The sequence below is a fragment of the Lissotriton vulgaris genome, chromosome 2_1, assembly GCF_964263255.1.
Source record: "Lissotriton vulgaris chromosome 2_1, aLisVul1.2, whole genome shotgun sequence".
Taxonomy (NCBI): Eukaryota; Metazoa; Chordata; class Amphibia; order Caudata; family Salamandridae; genus Lissotriton; species Lissotriton vulgaris.
Genome location: NC_141687.1, coordinates 982,702,284 through 982,730,118, shown reverse-complemented (window position 1 = coordinate 982,730,118; position 27,835 = coordinate 982,702,284). Strand labels below are relative to the sequence as shown.

Below are 27,835 nucleotides of genomic sequence, written 5' to 3'. Positions count from 1 at the left end.
CGACACTAGAACATAACGAACAGGCTATAATCCAGAAAATCAAGGCCAAGGTAGACGGCTGGTCGCCAAAGTTCACAACATGGTGGGGGAGGGTGGAGACAATTAAAATGATGATCACACCAATGCTCAATTATATGCTAGCCATGCTACCCCTCACCAACACAGAGGACTTCCACAAAAAGATAGACAAGATACTGAATGATTTCCTATGGAGAGGGAAGAGGGCCAGAATAAGTATGCAAAAACTTAGACTATCAAAAGAACAGGGGGGGCTAAACATAACAAACTTCAAGCGATTCCACGAGGCGTGTCTAGCTAGACAGGGACTGCACTGGCTAGACCCAAGACAGGACTACACCCCGGCATGGCTAACATTAGAACAAGGGTTGCTAAACGGCATGAAACCCATCACCCTCCTCACGGCCACCAAACACCCGGCAATAAAAGATAACCCGATACTCAGGAACACAAAACGAGCTCTGCTCAAGATTGACAAACTGCTAAATACGAGCATCAAAAGGGGGCCTTTCGAATCAATCTGGCACAACCCATCCCTAAAATACAGGGGTAAGGTCTTAGACATGCATGACTGGTACAGCCAAGGCATATCCACAGCCAATGACTTTAAGAAAAAGGGCGCCGACGTAACATTTGACACCCTGAAAGGAGAGTACAACCTAGAGAGCGTAGAACTATACAACTTCCTGAAGATAAAGGTCGCAATAAGGAAGGCTAACCTCAACACCCAGACACCCTCGATAATACAGCTGGCTAACAGTCTGAACACACTGGGACACCAGGTAGCACACCTTTACAAGATCCTAAGCCCCAAACACACCAGACTCAATGACAAGGTCATGAACTTCTGGGGGGAGGCAGCAGGTCAAGCACTCAGTGAGGAAGCCAGAGCAGAGCTATGGAGGTCCACCAGTCGGAAAAAAATAACGGCCACGCTGAACCAGACAAAATTCTGGCTGATACATAAGGCATACTGGACACCAGCTCGCTTAGCCACTGTAGGCATTAGAGACAGCGACGCGTGCTGGAACTGTGATGAAGAAAGGGGAGACTTAGAACACCTTTTACTAAAATGCCCAAAAATCAAGGACTTCTGGGGGAAGATCAGAACACTTATCCACGAGATCACAGGCACAGACATACAAACAGACCTCACAGGCCTAGCACTAGGGTTTACATCCCAGGCGATCACAAAAACGGAGGACAGGGACCTCATAGATCTCATGCTGACAGCCGCAGTCAAAGTCGTCCTAACTAACTGGAAGGACACATCAAAGGCGTCTCCACAGGCGTGGCTCAACTGGGTCACGTTCCTGAGGGGGGCGGACAACATAACAGCAAAATACACACCGAAGACGCACAAACAGTCGACCATGTGGGGATCATTAGATCACTACCTGTCATCATCACACAAGCCGCCATGAACATCTGGGGCCACAGGCCGAAATAGGCTAGTGCCAACAGAGCACCGAGCACATCTCCTACTCAACCTATAACCTATAACCTAGACCTCTCTCTACTGTCCCCCGGGGTGGCGCGGGGAGCAAGCCGCCTGACAACAAACGCCAAGGTATACCAATGGGCGCAATATGGACTACCAGACTATGAGACTTTTGGACTATGAGACCACGAACTGGCGAACGATCTCAAGAGTATGTAATGCCCCCCCCCCCCCCCCCCTCTCTCTTCTTTTCTCTCTTTTCTTCTTTCCACTCATGTATAAGCCTCTTCCATGTATGTAAAATTATATTTTTCTATATACAATAAAGAATTTCAGAAATAAAAAAAAAAAAAAAGAAAACAGAAAAAAAAAAAAAAAAAAGAAAAGACTACAATAAGCACACGCACCGATTGGCTAAAAGTAATCTTTCTGCTGAAAGTTAGTGCTAGCATGTAAAAATAAACAATGTCAGAAAGGATTAAGTTCAAAGTAAAGTTCGAGGAGGAGAGGCAAGCGGCCCCTGTTGTCCATTCATTAGCGACAATTAGGTCTTCAGTGTGCCTAAAACCAGAGACAGTGTCCTAAAATACTTCTTTAATGATAAGATATGACCTACTCCGAGTCCTGGGGGAAAAGAACTTAGGGACGGTCTGTATGTGTCACGCACTTCCTGAAATCTTTGATTTTAAATGGACAGGTTAATTAATAAAAGAATGACCAGGAAAAAAAGAAAGTTGTTAGTTTTCAGGTGTGTATTACAATAAAAATGCAAGGTGATATTTTTCCAATGGTGTTAAGGTTACTTTCTGTAACTTAGCTATGCATGCATAAAAGCCGTGCTGCAGTATGTTGTATGCTGAAGGGCGTATATTAGTGGTTTTGTGGAAGTTTACCCCAATCCTATCTTCAGTCTGAGTCAACATGAGGGTCATTCCCCGACTAGCTGCCTTTGTACACTTGTATTGTGCTCTACGCTGTTCTTTTCTGCACTTCATCTATTGAGAGGCCCATTATCGCATTAAACATTCAAGCTACTGTTTATCCTGAGGTTGTTCTAAAATGTTAAATTAGGAAGGTACAACAGAGGAACATGTACATCTCCATCTATGTGGCATTGTGCTACCGCCACTTATTATGAACCTTTTTAATATAGCCCCATACCAGATTCCACTGGTGTTTCCCTCATACCCTGGACATATGGCAACACTTTGTGACTTAATTTGTCTATTTTATGCCTATCCTGATCCACCCATGTACATGCGTGTCCCTCTTCAAGTTGATGCACGTCCTTTCTTGAGCACTTTGCTCTGCTTTTTCCCTCCGTAGAACTGTTTTATATAATGCCCTTTTGATTACTGTAAGCCCTTTCTGATTTTATGCCCCTTGCCTTGGAAAGTAACTGTTATATGCTATTTCCGGCCCCTTTTCTGCCCTACGAATGAGAGTCCCCTGACGTTATCCTTCCCTAGCATGTTCGCTGTTCTCCTTGGCCCCCAACTTCTAAGGACTGGCTAATACTGCTGTTTAAATCAGTTTGATGGCCCTCGGCTAGCTGTTTCTGACAATTTAAAAACTGGTTGTTAGCCATCAGACAGATTTTTGCTATTTAAGGTTGTGTTTTTCTCTCTTTCTCTCCTTGTTGCTTAAGAGTATGCTGACGACAGAAATATTACACCCACTACCATAATGTTTCTTTACCTGAAAATATCTTTGTAGATTTTACTATCCTAGGTGATGCCTCAAATCTGTTCATACAAAGGCCAAAAAGCTTGTCAAATCCTGCTACCATTATGTTATCCTTTTCTTAATTATGTTACATTTATCATTCGCTTCCATATGTTGCAAAGGCGGAAAATATGGTAAATGCATTAAAACCTGAAACTTGACTAACAAGACAATGCCACATGGGAAGATGCTTATTAGTTGTGCATTGGGCTTGCTTACACACAACGTCTGGTCAAATCCAATATTACTCCGTCTGCCCACAAGCTCACAAAACTCCATCCTTTATTTTGCAGAAGCTGGCATGACTTCCAGTAGTGGAGCAACCCTCACAACTTCAGCGGAGTTGGATGTTAGAGACTAGAGGGATCTACAGCAAGACAATTTGGGATTCCAAGGATGCCTAGGAGCACTGAACCTGCAAAGAAAGAATATACTGTCCAAACAGAAGAAGCGGTGAATGGATTTCTAGCTCACAAGCATTTTAAAAAAGGGTGTGACTGCAAGTTGTTTTACCTGGGTCAGAAAATGCATAAGTGGTCCCACATATAAACTACCAGGGCAGACTCAATCTATGCCTTTGACCAGGTTAGTTCATCAACCTGTTGATTAACTCTTCTTACTATATCAGGAGAAGACTCAATTATCAGACGTCGGAATATAGCTGCTTTTCCTATTCTCTCCAAAGAAGTCCCTCCACACAAGTGAGTTTCAGCAGCCTTGTTGTTGTTCAGATCTGCATGTCTGCATTTATTTTAATTCCCTTTCTATGTTGAGTTTCAAAGGTTTAGTTCTTGTTAAATGGAACCTCAGAGTCGGGGAATAGGTGCACTGGTATTGGCTTGGCCAAGGGCCACTTCATGCACACATGGATGTTTGGTTGCTCTGATCGACATTGATAATTTGAGGTCTGTAGGAAGGTGGAGTTTTATGTAGTGATGCGGGTTAGGCCTCACTATGCAATACTCTCACAGATCCCAAAGATGGTCTTTGGATTCACACTAATAAACCCTAAGCTCTGTCCTGGTAGTGTGGCAAGGAGCAGTCAGGCTTTACTAGAGGAACATGTGTTAGGCATTTCAGAATCCCAACACGGACGATAAGCAATTGATGCAACTCTAGAGAATTCCGACACCAATTTATAAAAATAGAGTGCATTTTTATCTTGATTTACACACCAAAATGAACAGACTAGCATACATGTTACCTGAGTTTTAGATGCAACATAAAATCAGTGCAAAATAATACAGTGAAACTTTAACATTGCAGTCAAAGGGAAAAACCACTAGTGACAATTGGTCACTGGCAGGTCAAGTTGCGTGGTACCCTTGCAGGGTAAAGGTGATGCCGGTCCCAGGGCATCCCATGACAGTCAGTTCAATGTTACCTGGCCCATGGAGAGTTGTCCTGGCTGTCCCTGGTGCTGAATGGGGAACTGCAGGACAGCTGCTTTTACCACTTGCAGCCGCTGCGAGGAAAAAGATGCAAAAACACAACAATGGGATGGTTGTTGACATCGGTCGCAGGCCGGATGGAGTTCCTTTCAGGTGCAGGATCGAGTGCAGGGGTCGGTTGCCAGATTGGCCACCAACAAGCCTTGTTAGTTCTTGGAAAAAGGTACTCCAACATCGAGTGGTCCCGTGGAATGCAGTAGCTGCCTGTGACTTTGCAGAAGGCAGTATTACAGTTCTCCCAAAGCACTAGACCACCTGGATTTAGGCGATCCCACAGAGTGGTTGCTAGCCAGCGATTCTTTTGATCTGGAGTGTTGTTTTACCTTCAGTTTTCAGGGAGCTAGTGCCACTTGTCCAGGGGGGTCTGAGGGTTCTGCAGGCTTTCGCAGGGGTTCCTTTTTCTAAGGCAACCGAGAGTTAGCCTAGGATGAGTCTCGATCAGGCAGTTCCAGAAGCATTGCCACAGGTGCTGAGTATCCCTGTTTTGGGCAAGTCCCGTTGTAGCAGAAACGGGTATCTTCTTTATCATCTTCGATGTAGGTTGTTCTGGTGTTAGAGGTAGCCCTTCAATCCTAGATTTATGGGCATCAGGGGTGTGGGTGCAAGTGGTCAATGGGCTGCTTGCCCCAGAGGCTAATCTGCCACTGAGGTGACCACATCCGGGGGTGTTAATCACCTTTTCTAAACAGAACACTCTATTCTGCCACTTCTAAACATGGCAGAACCCTTCTTTCAGTATACAGACCTGGCTGCCCCCTTGAAGTATGGCTAGCCTTCTAGGGGTGTACATTCCTTGACTATCTAATTTTCCACATGCCCCAGCGCAAACGTGCCTGGGGCAGGGGGAGGGATGTTTCCTCCTCTGGGAGTCAGTCCTGATGCATATCAGAGACAGTGCAGCGTTTAAAGCTCACCGCCTTAATGTGTCACAACACTAGCCTTCCTGGGAGGGAGGAAGTGTGACCTCCCCGCCCATGTCTTTATTCCTGACTCATGGGAGTGATCACACTGTGCGATAGGAGGTCAAAGTCCTGTCTTAGCAGCAGCAAAAGCGGGCTGCCAGCCAAAGCACGGAGAATCTGGGGGGCAACCTCTAAGGTAGCCACCTGGGTGCTTACCACATCGCCCTCGAGAATGCTGGGTGAGAAGGCAGTTGGTTTGATACTAAACACAACATATTTAGCCGGTTCCATAATGTGCTGCTAACCTCGGGTTTGCCCGGGTGCCAGCCCATGTCATCTATGTTATCGATGTCTATCACTTATAGTGTCCTTTGATGGTAAGGCCACTATAGGGACATATAAGCATGCACTTACATGCCCATACTTTTAATATAATGCAGCCTGCCTCCTGGGTTCAGTGCCCTTCCTTAGGGATGACAGACAGATATGGAAAGCAGGGCATTAACTTTGCCACACACCGTGAAGGCAAAGTCGAAATGGAACAGTTTACACTGTTCCTGCAGTCTACAATGGCAGGCCTGCTGTCAGTAGTTTACTTGGGTCACTCGGGGTGGCAGAAAATCAGTGCTGCAAGCCCTGAGGACCCCTTTACTACCCATGCCCAAGAAGTCCCCAGGTAGTACATTCTGGGGCAAGACAGAACATAATCCTGGCAGTGAAAATGCACCAGCATTACAACAGCTAAAGGTCAGACAATTAAATAGAAAATGAGGGGTATATTTACAAGGGAAGTGATGGAGCGTGGCGTTAGCTTTCTTGGCTTAACCCCATGCTCTGCCACTTTGGAAACACAGGGCTGCACAATATTTACAATATTACAGTGCAGATCTACATTACCCCCTGCACTGGCACTTATTACTGCTGCATAGAGTCAACGCAGGCACCATAGTGCAAGGGTGCCTGCATTGTGGGAATGATTATTTATGTGTAGGAAGGGTCCCTTCCTGCACATAAACAATCTTAAATAGTGATTAGTAACCTCTATTAGTAACTTCTATGTGTGCTGCTTTTTGCAGCACAAATAGAAGTTGCAATGTGTCATTTTTAAAAGGATTGTTTATGTGCAGGAAGGGACACCTTCCTGCACATAAACAATCATGCGTGGCGTTTTGCTGCTTTTATGTGTGCTGAACAATGCAAAACACATAAAAACAACAAAAACAAGGAGAAATAAAGCATTTCTCCTTCTTTCACCAGGTTTTGTTTGTCTTAATTTTGGCACTATCCCATATTTACACCACTCTTGTAAATATGGGGCAGCGTCAAAATCAATGGATATTGCAGCTGAACGCCCACTGCAACACCCATTGCCCTCCCCTTTCACACTAAGTATAGCGTGAAAGGGTGCCACACAGCCTTGTAAATAAGGCAAAGTCCATATCACCACAGGAACATCAAAAAGAGATGCTCCTGTGGCAAAAGGGCTGGTAAGTATGCCCCTAAGTTCCTTATTTATTGTTTGGTAGGATGATATATTCTGTCAAAACATGACGGATATTCTGTCTTCTGCATGGCAAGTGCCATAGGGTATAAAGCACTTTTTTGATAGTGTCCTGTATGCCAAACTCTTAAGTCCTATATTTTAAGAGTCCACCCATCCTACTTACTTTATAACATATATTAAACTACCTTTTATGATGCCTTCCTAGAGGCTTTCCACCTCACTTTCCCCAGCCCCCTTTACTATGGGTAGACTGAATAAGTTGGTTGAACACAGCCATGTTGTGATGCCAAGTGCTGTAGGGAATCAAAATCTAACAACAGGCATGTTTACCTGTCATGATTATCTATAATTCCATGCTTGCTAGATCTCAAAAATATAACTTCATTTTTTACATTTGTCATCTTATAGTTAAAAACAAAACAATAGCAACAGAATTGGGTGATCTACCTTGTCTGCAACTAACAGAATCCGTATCAAGAGACCACCCAGAAGGACAAGCGCAGGAGTAGAACCTTGGGCCAGATGAAGAAAGTAAACACAAATGACTGCATGGAGCTGAAGCACATGAATTGACCCCTAAGAAACAGAAAAAATAGTAAGTTACTGTCAGGGCACACCTAACAAAAGAGGTGTGTGTGTGTGTGTGTGTGTGTGTATAGAATTCAGCATATATTGAGGTTACAATGGTATCAAAATGAAACTAAAGCAGATATAGTTTACCCATATAATTAAACGCAGATTGTTTGCAAAATATGATGCACAAAGTGAAGTGATTTTTTTGCTTTTATGTTGGTTTCTATTGCAAATGACACAAGTGTGAGCAAGTCTGAATTGTACAGATGCTAATAGAAAGTAATCACTGATAGGGCATAATAAATATATACACTACTTAGTGTATTCTAGCAAGAGTCCTTCTAGGTATCACTATGCAAGGTGAGGGATCACCTGTCAGAAGCAGATTCGGGAATTATGAGATACATCAAAAAAGTAGAATACCAGAGAAGAACACTTTTTCTAAACATAGCAATAGTCAATACTAACATTAATCTAACAAAATGGCATTGTAAGGTTGATTACCTTTGTCTCCCACTATGTGGGCAACCTGTTAGGATAGATATGGGTGTAAGGACAGTTTTTTTTACTTAGAAAGTAAGCACCAGCAAGAAAATGTACAGGGCATTAGCCCACACCCAAGTTCTATTTAGGATCATGCAGCACAATCTTGCGTTCTAAAAATATGGTCAAAACTTCACAAGAGAGCACAATTTAGGAATGAACTCAGAGATTGGGCACACAAGCACATATTTGACATATGCTGTGATCTGTTGCACAATGGCATGTATTTACTGCAAAACAGACTTCTAATTATGAAACATATTTTGCTTTTCCTTCCCTCATTTCCATCATTGTGCACTATTAATGGCATGTACACTAAAAACGATTTAGAGCATAAACGTATTTTAGAGCTTTGTCATTTACGTTGGCATAGAAATATTGTTAAACTTACCAGGTGGTTGCTTTACTGGATGTACAGAGGAAATACCCATTGGCTGTGGAATATTATATATCATGACTGTTTGATTTCTTCCATTCCACTTGTTTGCTCGAATAATTCGATTAGTGTGGCGGTCACTCCAATATACAAAGTCCTCATAGACAGTTATAGCATGCGGATGTTGTAAAACCTTTCACAAAAAATATAAAAGACATATTGGTTAAGTAGCTTTATATATTTAGCTGGAAACTATCTCATCTATTCTGACAGAGATCATTGAGAGCAATTCTAAATTTCCACTGTAGATTTTGTTTTAATATTCTTCATGCATAAAGGATCATGGGCAATGGAGGAGAGCTGAAAATGTCAACTATGTGCAGTGAAAATATAGTTGGTGGTTTCCATGAACTGCAATCATGGGACATAAAGGAAAATAATATTTTGGTGTCCGAGGATCCAAACAACTTTGCATATTGCATTGTATACCACCTTCATAGAGAAATGATACATATTTAGAGAAAAGGCCCATATTTGTTACATTTTACCAATCACATCAGTTATTAAATCAAATGAATATAGGAGAAAATCTAACTATGTCTGAAGTTTGAAACTGCTGGATGAATAACTATTTTCTTGAACATAAAGTCATGTAAAGATACAGTATTAAAAGTGATATATGCATTAACATATGTTTAGAAACCTGTGAAAGTAAATCTATGTAAAGTATATTTCTTGATCCAAATCTCATTTGACCCATTTCTGAAATAAACTGAGACCTTACCAAGTCACTGGCCAAAACCTGACGCCGGTTGTTTCCATCGTAATCACACAAATCGATGTAATCCAAATATGCATCCGCAAAGTAGATTAGTCTATTTGGGTAGTCAATCGAAAGACCATTGGGCCAATAAATCTTCTCACTGACAATGACAGTTCGCTGCTTGCCATCCATGCTGGCTTTTTCAATTCGGGGATTTCTGCCCCAGTCTGTCCAGAACATCACATGAGCACTACAAAAAAGGAGATGAGTTTTGATCAGCACAATTTACACTTTTACACTAATTATTTCAGTACATGATTAAGCTCACATCAATTTAGGTATACGTTTTATCTATAAATCAATCAACAACTATCTCACTATCAGTCTTCTTTATCTCTGAATCTGTTTCTGACCATCTATCAATCTATGTACTAATGTAGGTATCTAACAGAATATTGTGCAAATAGCTGCAGTTGTCTTACTTCATTGGAGGGTGTCAAAAATTGGAGTCAGTTAAACACATCGGATTTCAAGTGCATGATAAAGCATAAGCTGTACAGTATTTTCTTGGTAATATTCCTTCAACATAAATATTATTATATTTCCTGGTTCCACTGACTTTAAAGATTGTATTTCCTCTACATGAACTTTGGAGATCAGTTTTTCTGAAAACATTTACAAATCATGGTTGACATATTATGATGCATCAAGGTATCACAATTCATATTTCATACACCTGGTAACAACTGAACATAGAAACAAGAGATTGCATCTGATTAAAATTGGTATTTTGGCATCTCTTATTGAATAGATAATTTTGGCATTAAGAGTTTGTTTGCTAGATGATTTATCTATCTATTTGTGTGATTTGTTTTTTTGCAAAGAACATGGACCTTTAATGTCATAACCGTAGAGTAAATTTCGGCATTATGAATTTGTTTGTTGAATTAATTATTTATCTATTCATGTGATTTGTTATTTGACCTTTAATGTCATAACCGTAGAGTAAAGTCAAATTAATTGTAGGATACATTCTATTTTTTTGTATTACTGAATTGTTAATTTTGTAAATTTGGATGAGCTAAATGCAGTTCAAACTTGTGGTTTATTTAGGTTTAGCAATGCAGGCAAAAAAGCCAACTAAGCAACAGCCAAAGAGACTCGAAGAAGATTCTTACATATATAAATATTCAGCAATTCTTCAAAAGTGTCAATTAGAAATAGAACGCATCTGTGATAATAATAGACTATATAATAGCAATATTTCAGGAAATATGTAATCACAATAATGTTTGGTCATTACATGTCTCATTATCATCACTAAAGGCTTTTACACATAAAAATAAACTGACAAATGGTATATTTTTTAAGGATAGGTCAATTAAGTTTAAGGAGTATGCTTTTTCAAATAGGATTGAAAGCCATTGTTCACCAAGGCAAGGTTGGTTGACTAGTTTGGTTGATGCACACTGCAGCAGTAAGCATTTAGTATATTTTGTATTTTAACTACAACAATACTAAATCAATGGAGTTAATGTTACACTTATGTCTCTGTTGTCCAAAGTGGTGTACTATGTCCGTCCTCTGTCATTTAGTATTCCTAACTACATGCTCCCTTGTAAAACAAAAGGAAAAAGTATTTAACAACAAAAATTGAAAAAGGAGTTGTTATATTTAACTATTTATGGTAAGATGCTGAGCAGACTTAACTCGGTTGTGGTACTTTTCCTAAATAAGCTGCATATGCAGTTACTCGCGTGTTCTCATGTCCATGTACACTTTGTTGATATTTGCTGAGTTTTTAAAATGTTATTAGTCTACCTCTGACTGAGGCACTCACTGATGTATTAGTGTACATTGTGAGTGATGTTTTAAGTCGAGTCACAGCACTACACTTAACTGTTCGCATATGATGGCCAGGATACTGAATTCAGAAACATAACTAGGCTCCAAGGATCCTCTTTCACTAATTGCAATATAAGGATGTTTCCTAAGTTATATTTTTCATAATAACATTTTCAACAAAGCATAAAAATTCAATTAATCTATGATTGCCCTTTGTGACCTTTCACAAAATGAATCATACATTTCTAAAAGACAAAAATATCATCTTTATAAGGGGTGGACTCAACTCACGGAGTTTCACTCCATGGAATTTCGTGGAGTTACATGAAAACTCTGCAAGATTCAGTGGAGTTCCACAAGCGGGCAGAAATCAGCATGTTGCACTGCTCTTGCTGATTTTTATCCCCACTAGTTTGTGCAGTGTGAATGCATTGCGTGGCTCGCCAGAGGGCACTACTTTTTTGCTGCTGCTCGAGTAGATTTTCTACTTGAGTGGCAGCTTTCGCATCGTGAATGGTTGTGACTTAGGTCAACATCTTGTGACTGTTCCTCGAACGAAACTCTGCTGTGTTGGTGGCCGCTCCTTCAAAGTTCTGGGGGCAAAACTTTGGAACTCCCTGCCACTGAACATTCGCTCCCTGAATAACTTGTCCGCCTTCCGGAAGGCAATTAAAACTCATCTGTTCTCACTGTCTTAGGCCATCTCGTCTCTCCCTCCCCATTCCCCTCAGCAGGTATTTTATGGTTTTTAGCGCCGGGACGCCTCGTTGCTGGGGCAGCTGTTCGCGCTTAATCAAATTCATAACATAACATAACTACCCGTGTAGATAAAATCTTTCCGGATGCCCTCCTAGCACCTGACAATTAAGCTAAGGGATGCTAATTATTACTGACGCTCACCAACTTACCATTGGCCTGTCACATGCAAGAAAAAAAGTCAGCCACGCAGTGTTTGGCAGAGTTTGGCCAGAACTCCACGTTACAAGCATAAAGCAGAGTGGCAAAAACTCTGCGAACTTGGCAGGCACAGCGGAATTTATTGCCCACCTTTAATCTTTATGTGTGTGAGAGTGTTGAACTGATTCATGATGCTCAGAAGTCTCCGAAGTTATAAGTACTTCTTGGTCAATGTCAAGGTAATTCTTGATTTCATATTACCTTTGGCATTAATCATGGATTACAGACACCTTTACAATCATTCATTGTTAATTGCCTCTATAAAGCGTTTCATGGCTTTTCCTTGGAAATATTTTAAGGTTGTACACTGTTGAAGTAATTTTTGGCCCCAAATTGCTCTGAAGTGATTAGCAGGGACTGGATCTTGTTCGTTAAAGAAATTACTAACCCTTCCTGTCTTATAACTGATTTCCACACATTGGATATCTGAAAGATTTCTTAGCTCCCAGAGTCTTTAAAAAAAATTGCAGTTGCTGGACACATTGAAGAATACATGTGTTTCACATCAGTAGCGGCCCGTGGAGGTAGTTCCGTGGGGCAGTGAGGCAGGGCGAGGGGAATATGGATAAATGTAGTTTCTGATTAGGGGCATTTAATATATGTAAATGAATGCATTATTTCAGTCTCTCAGAAATTCTTGATTTCATCTTACCTTGCTGCTCTTCACTTACCTTATGATTTTTGAAGTAACTCCCCTCCACACTCTTTGCCATCAGAACATGCTTAAGTCATGAACATCAAATAAGTAAGACAGCTACACATGTAACTTAATAAGCTGGAAATGCATTCAGTCTTTAATCTATTGTTGATATTCGTTTCCCACTGACTGCAAATTTCCAAGAAATAGTAATTCAACGTCAGAAGAAAAATAAATCCTACTTGTCTCGGGGATCCAGCGCTAGTCCGCGTGGGTTTGTTACATTTTCGCTTATGAGTACCGTCCTATGGGTTCCATCTAGTTTAGAGACTTCAATTGTTTCGAGAATGTAGTCGGTCCAGTAAAGATTCCGTCCCACCCAATCCACTGCTAGGCTTTCAGTGACAGTGACACCGCTATCGAAGACCTGTTTGAAAATAAACATAGAAATGTGTCAAGGAATGGACCACCAGTCTACAGATTGTCATTTCATCAACTCTGAACAGAATGCATCTAGAAGGGCCCATGGCAGGTGTCAGAAAAACCCTCATGAGTATGTGGACCACACAGATCAGGGCTGGCTTTAGCGCTGGTGGCGCCCTGTGCAACTTTATTTTTTGCATCGTATACCTCTTCCTTGGATTCCCTCACTACCACCTAGCAAAAGTGTCCCTTTTCTCTCCATAGCCCCTCTCACGTACGGTTCATATGTTTTAAAGCACTGGTTTTAATAATACACCCAGCTATCCACATTAAATACAGATCTGCTCTATGTGGCACGCCTTTTAACCCTCTGTGCTATTTTATGGCGAGTAAAAAATGTCACTAGATCAAACTCCAATCTCTCTCTCTAGCAGGAACATTAATTACAAGAGTTATCAGCATTTTTATTGGTGCCTGAAAGCTGGACACACAAGGAACTCTGCAGCAGGTGCTTTTAGATTGTATGTTACTGCTAAACACAGCGCCCCCTAAGGTCAGTGCCCTCTCCCCAGGTCAGTTCCCAGTGCGGCTGCAAGAGAGCCGGCCCTGACATTGACCCACAATCACTGGGCACATGTGAGTACCACCGGCTGCCCAAGAGAATGCTGGGAGAGTGCCAGAGGTTCTCCGGGCCCCAGGAATACCCAAATATGGGAACTATCACTGCTATAATAGAACAGTTGCAATATGGCGTTAAATACTAGTCCATATATTATTTTTGTCTATTTCTGAAAGCAAAGCATCATTGTTGCAGTAAGATAGTACAAATACATTACAAATACCTAAAAATTCCTTTTAAATGACATTTTATTGATAACATATGAATTCTTCTTTGGAAATTGCATTATTGTACAATGCCAACAGTGGTGGGAAGTCTAATCTGAACATGTAATGCAGGTGAACATGGCATTGGACATGCTCTTAAGCAGAGTGTCACATATCCTTTCTTAGTTCAGCCACAAGGTGGCGACTTCTCTCAAGGCCAGAGCGGCAGCAACCCGTCTTCTCAGTAAATACTGCGTTTTCCATTTCTGCATTCTGTTACGGGAGAACAAATAAATAGATTTTTTTTAGAAAGAGCAAGGGGGCTGAAAAAAATTCGGAAAGGCTTACCACTTTTCTGTCTGTTCCATTTTGAAGAGAGCTCCAAATTTTATCTTGGGTGGTATCAGACCAGTAAATCCGATTGGTCACTGAATCGAAATCGACAGCCACTATGTTTCTTCCGTCTCGGACCACACCAGAGATACTGCGCCCTTGAGAAGTGATGTTCGCAGCAACAATTTGACTGCGACTAGCAACCATCAGCAGAAAATTCTGAGAGTCTAGAAAGGAATGAGAAAACGGATGTCTTCAAAACTGAACACGTGTATAACTAGAACATTGCTATTAGAAAATGAAATATACAGAAGAATTGCTTGAGAATTTAACTGCTCAGATGGTTCAAAATAAACCATGCTCCAAGTCGATGCGATTACACCCTTGTTTTGTTTGATTTATTGCTTCTAGTTGACCTACTAATGAGTCATTAGTCTGATGTGGTTGAGGTGCAATACAAAACACTGGTCGAGTGGTGGGTTTAAAAAGTCAGTGCTCTAATATACACATAAAAAACTTCTCTTTTCCCATTGTTCATTCACTTGCCTTCATTTTACAATTATGTGAGTGCATGGCCAGGGCTCGTATATAAACTCCCTCCCTCCCCAACCTGGTGGCGGTGCTTCCCGCCATGTTCACAACTCGTTGGGCAAGTCTGTCACCTTTTCTTTGAGGATGTTTCACAAATGTAACTGCAGAAAAGATGGCGGGTTCCCCACACCACTTCTACCAGTGCTCAAACAACGCCCTTGGGCAAAGTTTGCGCTATATACAACTACATTTAAAAAAACGCTGAGATGTCTGTTATTGTTTTGATACCATCTTTTCCAAAGTTTCAATTAAAATTCCAAAGTGATTTTATTTTTCTGAAAAACTGAGGTGGAACCGGAGGAAAGACTATTACTCAGAGAACTAATAGTGGAGCACAGGAAACTAAAAGTATTGTTGTTTTTCAATAGAAGGCAGAAGTGTTGTGTGGGGCTTGATACGTACATGAGTCGACAACAAGGTCTAAAGCCCGCCCTGGTAATGAGGTGTTGCTGCAAGATTTGAATGAATGGCTCTCTTGTATAGCATTTCATTCCAACCAGGGGCAGCTTCAGAGCTCAGTGTTTCACCTTCATAGTGCCTACATCTACATTGTCAATTTGTTGCTCTGGTGCAAACGGCGCTTCATCCTTATGACACTTCGTTGAACCAGAGGTCATTCAGCTTTGGGTCATAAGATCACAAAGAAAAAAAGATGGGGAAATCTCTTCATAGGCCTGTCTGATTAAAAGGTTTGACATGGAAGAAACTATTATGTTAGACAGAGATACACGTGACTTAGACAGGCTCTATTACACAGACGGGGTTTGATTGTTGGTCCGGTATTGTATTGTATTGTTATTGCATTTATATAGCGCTTACTACCTATGACAGGCGTTGAAGCGCTTTTTCGGCGAGTAGCACGCTACTCCGGAACGGTATGAGATTATTATGTTATGTTGCTATGGAACATGCATGGGGAAACATTTTTGATTCTATCGTCTTGACATCCATGTTTTTGTAGAAGGACAAACATTAGACTTCACAATACTTAAAGTAGGAGGTAATAAGAGGTGTTTGCTATGCCCACTCTATTGCGACAGGTGACAAGTGACACTTGTTTTTTAATGAAAGCAGTTGACATAGGCGATTTCTGGCAAGTTTTGGCCGGGTGCTGGCATTTCGCTAGACAACTTCAATGAGCCAGCTGAATTCTGCCCTATTCCATCAGTAAATATATCACGGCCCCTAACCAAATGCACATTTTTGTGTTTGGTAAACAGTTGGTGATTGGAATCCAGCTTTGGTACTCTGGAAACATTCCAAAAATGAAGATTTACAGTTCATTGTAAAGGTTTTCAGGAAGAGGCTAAAATATACAATTGGTATGTTGGAATACACCAGGAATGCAGGACTAGTAACAGAGACAACGTCCTGACAGATTAAATACATTGTGGATAGTTCCACAATAGACCTTTCATTCACTGCTCCCAGAACCTGCCACATCAAAGTTGTCCAGACTTCCCATTGGTACATTGGCGAGAAATGGAATCCATAGATAAATTCCGAGATTATTCCACCACAGAACTGCCATCTAAAAAAATGGATCCTCAAAACGAAACTGTGCATTAGGGTATAATCTCTAACTGCTAGATGTATTAATCTTCAAAAGTCCACCAATAGCAAATCTGTTTTCAGTCTTTCCAGTGAGTGTCCCTTTGTCTCTGACAATTTAAAGTATTTTACATATAGGCCGTCTCGCCCTAATGTTCCTCTTGTTGATGATAGGATTTTGACAAACAGCTTTTCAGCAAACAAGATCCATACACCTCTATGTTTTCTAACTGTGGGTGTATGCACTTCAAGCCCTCTAAAATTATTTTTAATATATGTACTTCTATGGTACAAGTAGATCTTCCATAGAAGCACAATACCAACATGCTTGAGGTTTTAAATAATAACAATTATTCAATGTGTGCTTCCAGAGCTCTTCCAGCCCTTCGCGGTTCTTGCGCAGGCAGCGGCATCCTCAATGCCTTGTAACAGTTGAACCCTGTGCTGCACCAGAAGCGACTCATATCGTTAGTCCCCTGGCCCATGTGTACCCAATGTATGGCAAGGTATCTGTACACCGTAGTCAGAATATTGTCTTACATAAATGTCATGTCCTAAATATTGTCTAAAAAACATCAGTGGGCGTTAATAGAAAATCTACACCCTATTGGATGTTTTTGGATATATTATTTAGGACACAATATTTATGGCAGACAATATTTCTGATTATGGAATTCTGACCTCCAACCCGAGCATGAATGTTTCTGTTTCAACAGGAGTTATTATACCACCTGACTTGCAAAAATCTGTGTAAAGCATTTTAACACCAACTCCATTTTCAGACAAAGGGGCATATGTACATGGGATTGTGCCACTGGGACTTCATTTTTACCAACGTTCTGGTGTCACACTGCCCTGTTCCATATTTACATAGTGGCGTTAAGCCAGTTTTTGTGCTTAACGACGTTTTGTAAATATGGTACCCTTTTACGCAGATATCTGCATGAAAGGGGCTTGCAATTGGTGTTGCTGTGGGCATTCCACCGCAACACCCGTTGCTTTTTGACACTCCCCAGATTTACAAGGATCTGTAAATCTGAGGCACCACCGATCTAAATCCTGCTTTTACATACTTTTATTTATCCTCTTTTTTGCTGCAGCACACATAGAAAGAGCAAAACGCCATCAATGATTGTTTTTGTTGATGACAGTGTCTCATCATGCACAAAAACAATAATTAAATAATTGGGAAACTTTCCTGCACATAAACAATCAACTCTGCAACACGTGCTCCCTTGCACTATGGCGTAAGGTTGTCTGTGTTGGCGCTAGGCAGCTATTTTGAGCGCCAGTGCTAGGGAAAACAGAGGGGAGCGCCGTATTCTTGCAAATACAGTGCATCCCTGCATTTTGGAAATGGCGCAGTGCTGCAAAATGTGCCGCAGCACCGCGCTGCGCCATTTCCTTGTACTTATGCCGTAAAATATATAGCATGTTTCGAAAACCCCAACATATCTCAACTACATTAGCCCAAAAACACTATGCACTCATGCAATCAAATCCTTCTCATGGCGTATTTTTAAAAACAAAATTCATATACACAAGCACAGCTCCAAAGAGCAGTGAAGTGCTTTATGGAGAGCATTTTTATTACAGCAGGAACATGTCAAACAGGAGGTCCTGAATGTAGAAACATATTGTGTGTCTGGGATCCAGACGTCTAGCTGAAACTAGACCATAGACTTGATTGAGGTTGTGATCAATAAGCTGATAAGGACGGGTAAAAGGCACTGTAATCTATAGTTTTATTACATCGAACATATTTACATCACACTACTAATTTACAGTATGAGGGAAAGGGAGATAAAGTGATTGGCCCAGAATCATACCATTTGTGGCCAAGGGTCGAAGCGGGGATTAGAACACCGGAATCCGTAGTAGGAACCTACAGCCTCCATTTAGTAGGACGAGGGGATGCATTGGAGTGCTAGTTAGTAGGTTACTGGACATTTGTACAGCTTTGTTGAATTAATCATTGCCCAGTGTGTGTTATGACTCCTCATTGTAATTTCCAGCAATGATGACCTGTTTCTAAAGGCTGCGGGAGCATAAGCAGAATTTATGAGCGTGAACTATGTTAACACTGGCTATTACCACTCTACGGGACAGCTTCACTGCTAAATACACAAGCATAGCCTTGCGATTGTGACCTATTACTACTACAGGGCATCACCGGAGTATGTAACAGAAAGATTGTAACGAGGGCTGAAGCTATTTGACCAAATCTTGACATGTTAGTCCAAAGAACTGACAGAGGACACACAACTTATGATCATCCATATTGGAATTAACAACCTAATTTTCAGAGAAAAATACTTCATCATTCTGAATTCTCCACGCACCCACGCCTCCTAGCAACAAGTGCCACGAGAGCCCAGGTGTGCTGGCCATGTCAACTGATCTACATCAGATAAAGACAACATTGTCCTTGAGGGTTTCTCACCTGCAGTTTTACAAGTTCTCCCGTTGGGTTCCAGTATGTAGCCGTCTTCACAGTAGCACCTGAAGGAACCTCGTTCATTGAAGCAGCGTTGGCTGCAGGTACCGGGAGGCTGGCATTCGTCAATGTCTTCACAGGTCTTGGAATCGTTGGTGAGCTGGTACCCAACGGGGCAGGAACACTGTGCCCCAAAAGGACCCTGGATGCAGGTATGAGTGCAGCCAGCATTGTTGTCGGAGCAACTTTCTTCATCTGGGGTGGAATGAGATATCACAATTATTTCTGAGTACTGAATATTCCCATTGATGTTTTCTCTTTATTATTATAAATGTACTACTTCATTGTGCGTTTTCAGACTCAAGAGTTTTCATTTGTGCAAAAAGTTGCAAGTGGAGCAGTTTAATAATTTCAGCTCAGAAGTTTAACCTGTTTCTAGGTGCTAGCCTTTCGAGTGTCTCTCTTTAAAGAAAAAACATTGGAAAGTGTATGCAGGATATTTCTCAATTTTTAGAGTTTGTTTTGATGATACCTGTCCAAAAACAATGTATTTATTTAGAAGAACAAGTGGCCGTGTTAATGCATATTTATTGTTGTTAACGTCTCTAGCTCTGAGGTCATCTAAGCACTTCTAAAAATGTATTAAGAAGAGGCACCATGGAATAAGTTTATGTGGTTTTAATGACCCATGTATGGTTATTCCAGATAAGTACACATTGAAAGGAATTTCACAAAAATGAGCTTGTGGCAGGTGCTTCAGAGTTAGAAGCCATGCATTGGTCCAGCGTGTAAAGCAGCACTAAGAAGAATAGGGTACAGACAAGGGCTTATGCACTTATGCACCACAAAGAAGTGTTCAGGCATTCGTGTTGCACAAAAAGGAAGCCATTGTTCACAAGCGCCACGTGAGAGATGCTCCTGGACCAGTGAGCACTTCACATAGAAGCATTCAGGGAAGGCTGCTGGACTAAAAGATACCCACCATGTTTTGGTGGGACATTGCTGTAAGAAGAGGAACTAGTTAACAAAAGGTTTTCAGGAAGAAGTGTCTACATGGCTGATTTTAGAGCAAACCCTGTGGACAGGTTGTACACAGTCACATATAGAAGAGAATTCTAGAGCGAGACACCCATGGAAGGTTGCTCCACAATGGGTAAACAATATAAAGGTGCTTCACAGAGTGAAGTCAATGGATGAGCGATTTGCAGAGAGAACATAGAGGGAATGCCCTTCAGAAAGGGTCGCTGGAAGAGTGCGGTACAAGCAGGACCTGCTGGCGACCACTCAGCAGAGAGTACTCTATAGAAAGGTTATTCAGTGAGGGGAAACCAGGGGTGAAAAACAGAAAGAGGCTCTGGAGCATAAAGCGGGGCCTATGGTCACATGTACCACAGTGAGATGGCCTGAAACTAGCCCACTCTTGGACTACTCTCTCTTGATATCACTTTGAAAAGCGATTTAGTATGATGCACTACTGAAGCATGCTAAAAAATAAATGAAAAATGAATTGACGTTAGATTGAAGGCTATGAGATGTATACTTAAAGCTGTAGTATTCCCTACAATTGGCAGAATCTTTCGACGTTTCTGCACTCCAACAACCTTGTAGTTTGTAGCGCGGTAGGGAAACCACAAGCTCCCTACAACTTGAGCCTCATCTAGCTCCACCAGGGTAAACACCTTCACCGCGTGACACATAAGCCGCAGGGCTGCCAGGTCATAGCGACCTCCAGCCAGATCATATTGGCATCTACATAGCCATATTTTGGGGTACCATGACTAGACTACTCTGTAGGTATGCTAAATAAACAATAATCCGTGTATACATGCAACTGTATAGACAACCAGAGTGATTGCATGTATTATCTTTTATGTGATATACTGTAAGCTTTTAATGAAAAGATTTATCACTCATAAGTTTAAGAAAGTGACACTCCTTCTTATTATCAAGTAAGCCCTGTAAATCCATTTTTTGTGAGTGAACAAGTAAAATGTGTGTGTGTGCATGTTTTTCCCATGTTAGGGTTCTCGTGTATTGTTATAGGCCATAGTGAGAAATGATCAATGGATATGCCTGAGTCCGCGGACTGGAAATGACCATTGAGCAATGTGTATGTCATCTATGTGTTATGAGAGAATTCAGCAAGCTCTAGTATGATGTCCAGAGATGGCAATATGAAACTGGCTTTTCTCAGGAATGATAAGGAACTGAACAATCAGATTCTACAAGAACATTGCACAGTGGGTTAGTGAATATGTTAAAAAAGGATAGCGGATAGGGTACAACCTATTTATACTGTAAATCTTGGATATAGTAACTACAAAACAAGAAGTCGAAAAAGTAAACATGCATAGAAGCAGCACAATCCCGAAGACTACGTAGCCATCTAATAAATGACAAAGGAGTGAATCCAAGCTAAACTAGTTAGCAAGCAGTAGTCTATGTGAGACAGTCTATTTTTACATGCACACATACGTTTCACCAGTGTACAATACCTGGTTTGAGTTCATCTGAAAATAGGCATTGATTAAAAAGAGGAAAGAAAGAGAAGAGTTATAATTAAGTGAAATCAATCAGTAGCGTAATCAAAACAATCAGAAATTCCCCACCACCTTGATTTGTTTCTTGGATTGTGTGATTATTGTCAGAAAAGGACTAGAGTTAAGAAAACACAAACAGAGAAACATTTGGTGATATTGCCACATCATGATCATAACTGAAAGTATACAAAATAATATTAAAATAAATAAATACTGAAAATAGATAGTTTTGCATATAATTTACTGAGGCATGCATAAACACCTAAAAGCAACAAAACTTCATAAGGGACTTCTCAAAATTTCAACCACTTATAATAAGAATCATTAAAAGGTTGCCATAACCCTAGTATCGATGTGACCTCAGGTAGACAAATTTACAAATGTATAAAATACTGCTGGCTGTGCAAAGACTATTGTCGAATGAGGACGAATTGGCATTTTAAGCTGATTGGGATTTGAAGAAATTATGCAGAGAACTTACTAACACCCACAAGAGAAGCATCTATGATTCAGACAAGTCTCCATAGAGCAGATGCATTAATCTAACATCTCATTTCACTTCATAAATTTCCCAGTAAAGATGCATTTATGTATGACGAGATATGCAGTATATTTTGTAGAAAGTAATGGCATTCATTTTTCGGTCACTAGATATCAAGTGTCAACCATGTTGTCAACAAAATGCAAATGAATTACTTACTGCAGAGTGGAGACTCATCCGCTCCGTTCGAACAGTCTGGGGTGTTATCACACACCTTACTCAGGGGCAAACACACGTTTTGACCAGGGCACTGCCACTGCCAACTGGGACAGCGGAACGGTGGGGCCGGGCAATCTCTCTCATCACTCATGTCCCTGCAGTCATTGTCACCATCGCAGATCCATGATCGTAATATGCAGTTGCCATTATCACAACGGAAGCGGGTGGGTGGGCAGGTCCTGCTGGGACAGCGATGATGCTCATCAGATCCATCAATGCAGTCAGGGTGGCCATCACATTCCCAGATGGAGGGGATACAAGCACCATCAGATTGGCACTGGAGCTCATTGTGGTGGCACATTCCTGGAGGTCTGGTGGCTAGAATGAAAGGGTTCAGTTTAATTGAAAATGTGTTTTGAGAATTTTTCAATTGACAATTAAAATCACAATCATATTGATAAAAACTTCAAGGAGGGTTACTTCAATTTTAAGTAGAAGCTTGTGGTGTTACTGTGTATACTAAAAGCCACAATTTATCAACTTTAGCTAAACGTTTGAAACAAGATACGGTTATGGATATATTTTTGATCTTTCTGTCATTTGATGTTCAGTACAAGTTGCATTTAGTTCAAAATATGTAAAGAGGAGTTAGGATTTCTTTAAAGGTATTTCAAATTAGTAAACAAAATAGAGAAAATGCAAGAAGCCATTTTGGGAAGGCCAGATATGTTAATGAGTACAAGAAAAGGGCAGATATATAAGGCACATCAGAAAGGAATTCACAAATTGTAATATTACTTTCTGCCTCTTGTCTTTGCGGTTTTTTTTTTATCTGGAGGTATAAAGTTTATAAAAATCCTTACATCTGCAAACGAACTGAGATACATAACTGATTAAAACAATACTAACAATGTAACACATTCATAAATATAACTTTCCTGCTTACTTTTTTCACCACCCCCTTTTGTACCTACTTTTTTCAAAAGGCGCCAGTACGTAATATTTAAACGTTTAGTCAGTGTTCCAATGAATTGTCAGGGATTTGGAGTAAATAATAGCTACCCTTATGGTCCTGCAATTAGTAAAAACAAATGCAGACTCTAATTTTTTTGTCCTCAAGTCCAATATACAGGGCATAGAACAATAATCTGTTCAATAGACCCCTCCTTCTAATCATCTAATCACAGACACAACATGTCTTCGAAGTTCAGCAGTTTGTATTCGATGAGCCTTTTTTATTTGTAACCCTATAATTTAATAATATAGTACAATGTACAATTTAGACTTGCTCTGTTACTATGACCACTTTAACAAAATAGATGTTGGCAGTCCACAGTACAGTACTGTTTAGTAGCGCCGTCAACAAGGTACCTAAGGCTCAGTTTTTGGGAAATGCACTTGCAAACTAAATTCACTCAACTGAACAAATGGGAGAAAAGCAGCATTACTGAGTGATGTAAAAATGGCTCAGTTGGCAAATGGGTACTTAAATAGCAAATATAACTGGAAAAGATTCAGACATGGCACCACTGCAATACTCAAGTACTGAAAATAGCCCCAGGCGCCCCTTCTGCTTTTGTAAACATGGGGCAATGAAAGCAACCACTGGCATGCTAACAAAGGCTGAAAAGAGGGCATACATACCAAATCCGATGAGATAGACAAACTCAGCATATAGTCTTTAGTTTACTTTGTTTGCACTATATGTTGTACGAGCTCAAATTAAGAATTCACATTGTCTTTCGGCCTTCATCCCAGGAAATGTTTCTTGGTTTGCTTTTTTGCACTAAAACTAACAATACCAGACCTTTTTCCCAAATATCTCACTTCCTATGTATTTAAAAAATGAAGCTACTGTTTTGAATGCTATTTTATGGTGCTACTAACTGGGTTAAGTGCTGATAATTTAAGAATTCCATGCGTCAGGAAAGGCAGACCATGTTTTTAAAGCTAGAGAGGTTTACGTTCCCCTAATTGATATACAGTCACTGCAGCACCTAATTCAGTTTTTCAGTTTCTCCATGGTTACATAAGTTACAATGGCTGAATTACCACTGTGGTTTTAGCTCAACTGCACATCATGTGTTGTAACAACTCATCCACAGAAGACAAATAAAGGGTTGGACTTTACATCTCACACCTGAGAATTCCAGCAATAGAATTCATTCTATATCAATATAATCCAAGCAATTGTGTATTTTTACTTGCACATCTTAGTGTTTTGGTCACATTTTATATTGTTAGATATACAGTACTTACGACAACCAGTCTCATCTGATTGGTCATTGCAGTCAAACACTCCATCGCACCGGTAATAGCTGTTCACACACTGATCTCCACTTGCACATTTAAACTGAGTGCCAGTGCAGTTATACCCTGAAACAGAGGGCCACAGGGTTAGTTTTCATTGAAAAAAAGATAATTTAGTTAGCATTGAAAGAAAATAAAGAAACATACTGCATCCATTTTCATCAGCTCCATCCACGCAATCTCTGTCCCCATCACAGACGTATGATGGATCAATGCAGCGATGGTCGGGGCACTGGAACTGACCTGGTTGGCAAGTCCCTGAAAAATCTGACAAGAACACCCAAAAGCACAACATTACTACTCAATCCATTTATTCTTTTAACCCTTTAGGAAACAAACATTAATTTAACTTTTGTCTTTGGTTTTGGGGTGGGCCATCTGTGCCACCCACACCCAGTAAATGAAGGTAGGTGATGTTATAGTTAGGTGAAAATGTCAGTTAAACCATGCTGTTTTAAACAAACAAAACCACTGAAGTTCACCAGTTAAAGTTATCTCAAGTAACTATATCTTGCGCCACTGCCATGCACAATGTTGTCATCAATTATATCATTTAGGGCCAGATGTAGGAGCCCTAATACCGGTCGGTAACGGCCGAATTCGGCCGTTACCGACCGGTATTAGGGTTTTCAGATCTAGGGGCCTATATTTTACCGATTCTGTAGATTTACCGAAACGGTAAATTTACAGAATAGGTAAAATACTGAATCGGTATATTTACTGATTCGGTAAATCTACATGTAGGTGGCACTCCTAAGAGTGCCACAGGCACTTAAGAATCGGTATTTTACCACTCAATCCTATTGTGTGGTAAAATACCGAATTCAGGTGTGCATGCACATCTGTGCATGCACACCTGTGCAATGTGAGACACAGACATGCCCTTAGGGCATGTCTGTGTGCCACATGGCACACAAGTCCGTAATTGGGGTGCTAGAGTGTGTCAAAGTGACACCCCCTGCACCCTTGCAGGATTCGGTATTTACCGATTCGGTAAATACCGATTCGGTATTGCCCATTGATTCCTATGGGCTTCATGGCTCTTAAATTCGAATTACCTACATCTCCCCCTTCCTATTTACCGACTCTTAAATACAGAATCGGTAAAATTCGGTATTTAAGAGTCGGTAAATAGGAATTACCTACATCTGGCCCTTAATGTGTTTCAGTGATGTTTTTCAAAGTTGTCATAGACGATGTCGTGAGTGATGTAATATGTGAGGTCATAAGCAGCGCTTGGGGTTGGCTGCGGGACGTGGCCTCTGACATTCAGCATCCTGGCATTCTGCAGCACACAGAAAACGAGGAAAATGCCTCAGGAGATTGTTTTTGTGCAGGAAGGTGTCCCTTCTTGACCAAAAACTATCCTGCTTACAACACAGGCAACCTTGCACTGTGGTGCGAGGGTGCCTGCACTGGCACTAGGCAGCACATTCTGCACCAGCTTACAAAAATACAAGATTATGTTAAATACAGTGTTTTCCTGACCTTTTCCGGTCACGTAGTGCAGCACAGCAAGGTGACTTGCTGCACTGCATGACTTGCAGGTAAATATGCCCCATTATGCTTAAATAATTTAATAGCCGATCAAGGAATTATTCAGCTATAGTTCAAATACGGTCTGTAACAGGGATCAGAAGTGGGGTAATAAACAGAATAATGCTTCATTATATCAACCTACCTTGCAGGATTATTTTAGTAAAAGAGAGGAAGAACATATAAAAATATTATTTCTAAAATGATCATTCTCCTAGTTCTCCAATCGAGCTTTATTCCAACTTATCTCCACACTATTGTAGTAGTTGATATTCTTGCTACTATATTTTGGCAGGATTATGTTTAAACATCAATATTATAGTAGAACACTGATATGCCCCCATGCAAATCCGGCATTAACTATTTTATATAATCAGGTGTTGATAGCTAGAACTTGAAACTGGTGGGATTTTCAAACTGAGGGGCTCGCCATCTGCCATGAAAAAACATTGCATTATGTATGGTCCATAACACATGGGAGGAAATACACCTATCACTAGATATTAGAGACTGCCCAATTACGTTGGTTTCAAAGTCTTATGTGATGTCTAACTTTGGGAATAAGCTAAATTAAAAGAGAACGCAAAGAAAGAAGTTGGAGTTTGGCTGACTGCTGCAAGGAATACATTACAATGAAAACTCATCAGAAAGCAATGGTACCACCAGGACTTCAAGAAATGGCGGCCATTATTTACATGGGATGGCGAGCGGGGGGAGGGGTGTAAACTAAAATTATTATTTTTTAAACACTTACCTGAGGCCGGCCATCACCTTTCAGTCCGCTCGCCATTGCCACCTCTCGCTCCTGGGAAGCAGGAACCAGGAAGCACCCAGGATCCTGACTCCCCTAGCCAATCAGAATGCTGCAAAGCAGCGTTGTGATTGGTCGGAGTGCCATGGTTCGGCACTCAGACGGGGAATGGGGGCCTGGGCATGTTCTGCACCCAGTGTGTAATGCAGCCTGGGTGCAGAACATGCAAAGTGCGCATGACTGTTATGGTCGGCCTGAGAGGGCCGGCCAAACAGTTATGCGTACTTAAGAGTGGAGCAACAACTCCTCCTCCTGGCCCCAGCCCTGGCAGTCCAGTCCCCACCAGGAAACAGAAAACGAAAATGATAATAACGCTGGTTATTATCATTTTAGTTATCTTTTAATTACTGTTCGCAGAGCAGTGTGGCTACGCTCTTCTGTCTCAGCGGAGGAGCCGCCCCTGACTTCAAGCAGGACACATTAGATTTACTGAAGACACAGTGCAACAATAGCTCTGATGACTTCGGTGGCCATGCCAGAGTTCATGAAAACAAATGTCACTTTATTGGAGAAGAATCGGTAACAACATACGCCTTGCACTCATAAACAGCATCATGCTAAGCAACCCTGTTACTCTAGTAGGCCATTGAGAAAAAATTACATACAAGCATCGTTCGGTCAACAGAGAAAGATATAATGTGCATATAAAACTTCCTTATTGTTCCGTTCTGCGCACCTGCCTTGATAGGTTTTGATTGATTCTCCAGAATACCGCGTGGACCTGATAAGTCACTCGTCGGCATCTAGCAATAGAGAGTGCCGGCTGGTCCCTTATTTCCAAATGCTTTATTTTGATTTGCTGCCAGGTGAACTGCATGCAAAGTTGGAATTGCGTCAAACACATTTTGGCCTTAGTAAAATATTAGGAGACAAAGAAACATTGTACTGAATAAAATTTGAAAAACTTGAATCCACCTAAGCTGCCAACTGTCCCTCATCAGGATGGACAATGACTCATTTGCAATCCAAATATGACCTGTTTCATTCAAGGTCTTGCTTTGTACCTTTCAAAGTCCATTTCACCCCTCACATTTTATTGAGGG

The 27,835-nt window shown here is 41.0% G+C and overlaps 1 protein-coding gene across 1 annotated transcript in view; it reads right to left on the bottom strand.

Annotated features, from left to right (window-relative positions):
- Positions 1–27,835, bottom strand: part of LRP2 (LDL receptor related protein 2) — a 358,266-nt gene that overhangs the window by 156,015 nt on the left and 174,416 nt on the right. Inside the window, exons 23-31 of the mRNA XM_086956556.1 lie at positions 24,593–24,712; positions 24,395–24,511; positions 22,136–22,513; positions 18,902–19,150; positions 14,332–14,543; positions 12,978–13,162; positions 9,318–9,546; positions 8,549–8,726; positions 7,489–7,617 (exon numbers count right to left, since the gene is read on the bottom strand). Of these exons, the coding sequence (XP_086812682.1) occupies positions 7,489–7,617; positions 8,549–8,726; positions 9,318–9,546; positions 12,978–13,162; positions 14,332–14,543; positions 18,902–19,150; positions 22,136–22,513; positions 24,395–24,511; positions 24,593–24,712 (1,797 nt within the window). The remainder of the gene's footprint in view (positions 1–7,488; positions 7,618–8,548; positions 8,727–9,317; positions 9,547–12,977; positions 13,163–14,331; positions 14,544–18,901; positions 19,151–22,135; positions 22,514–24,394; positions 24,512–24,592; positions 24,713–27,835) is intronic.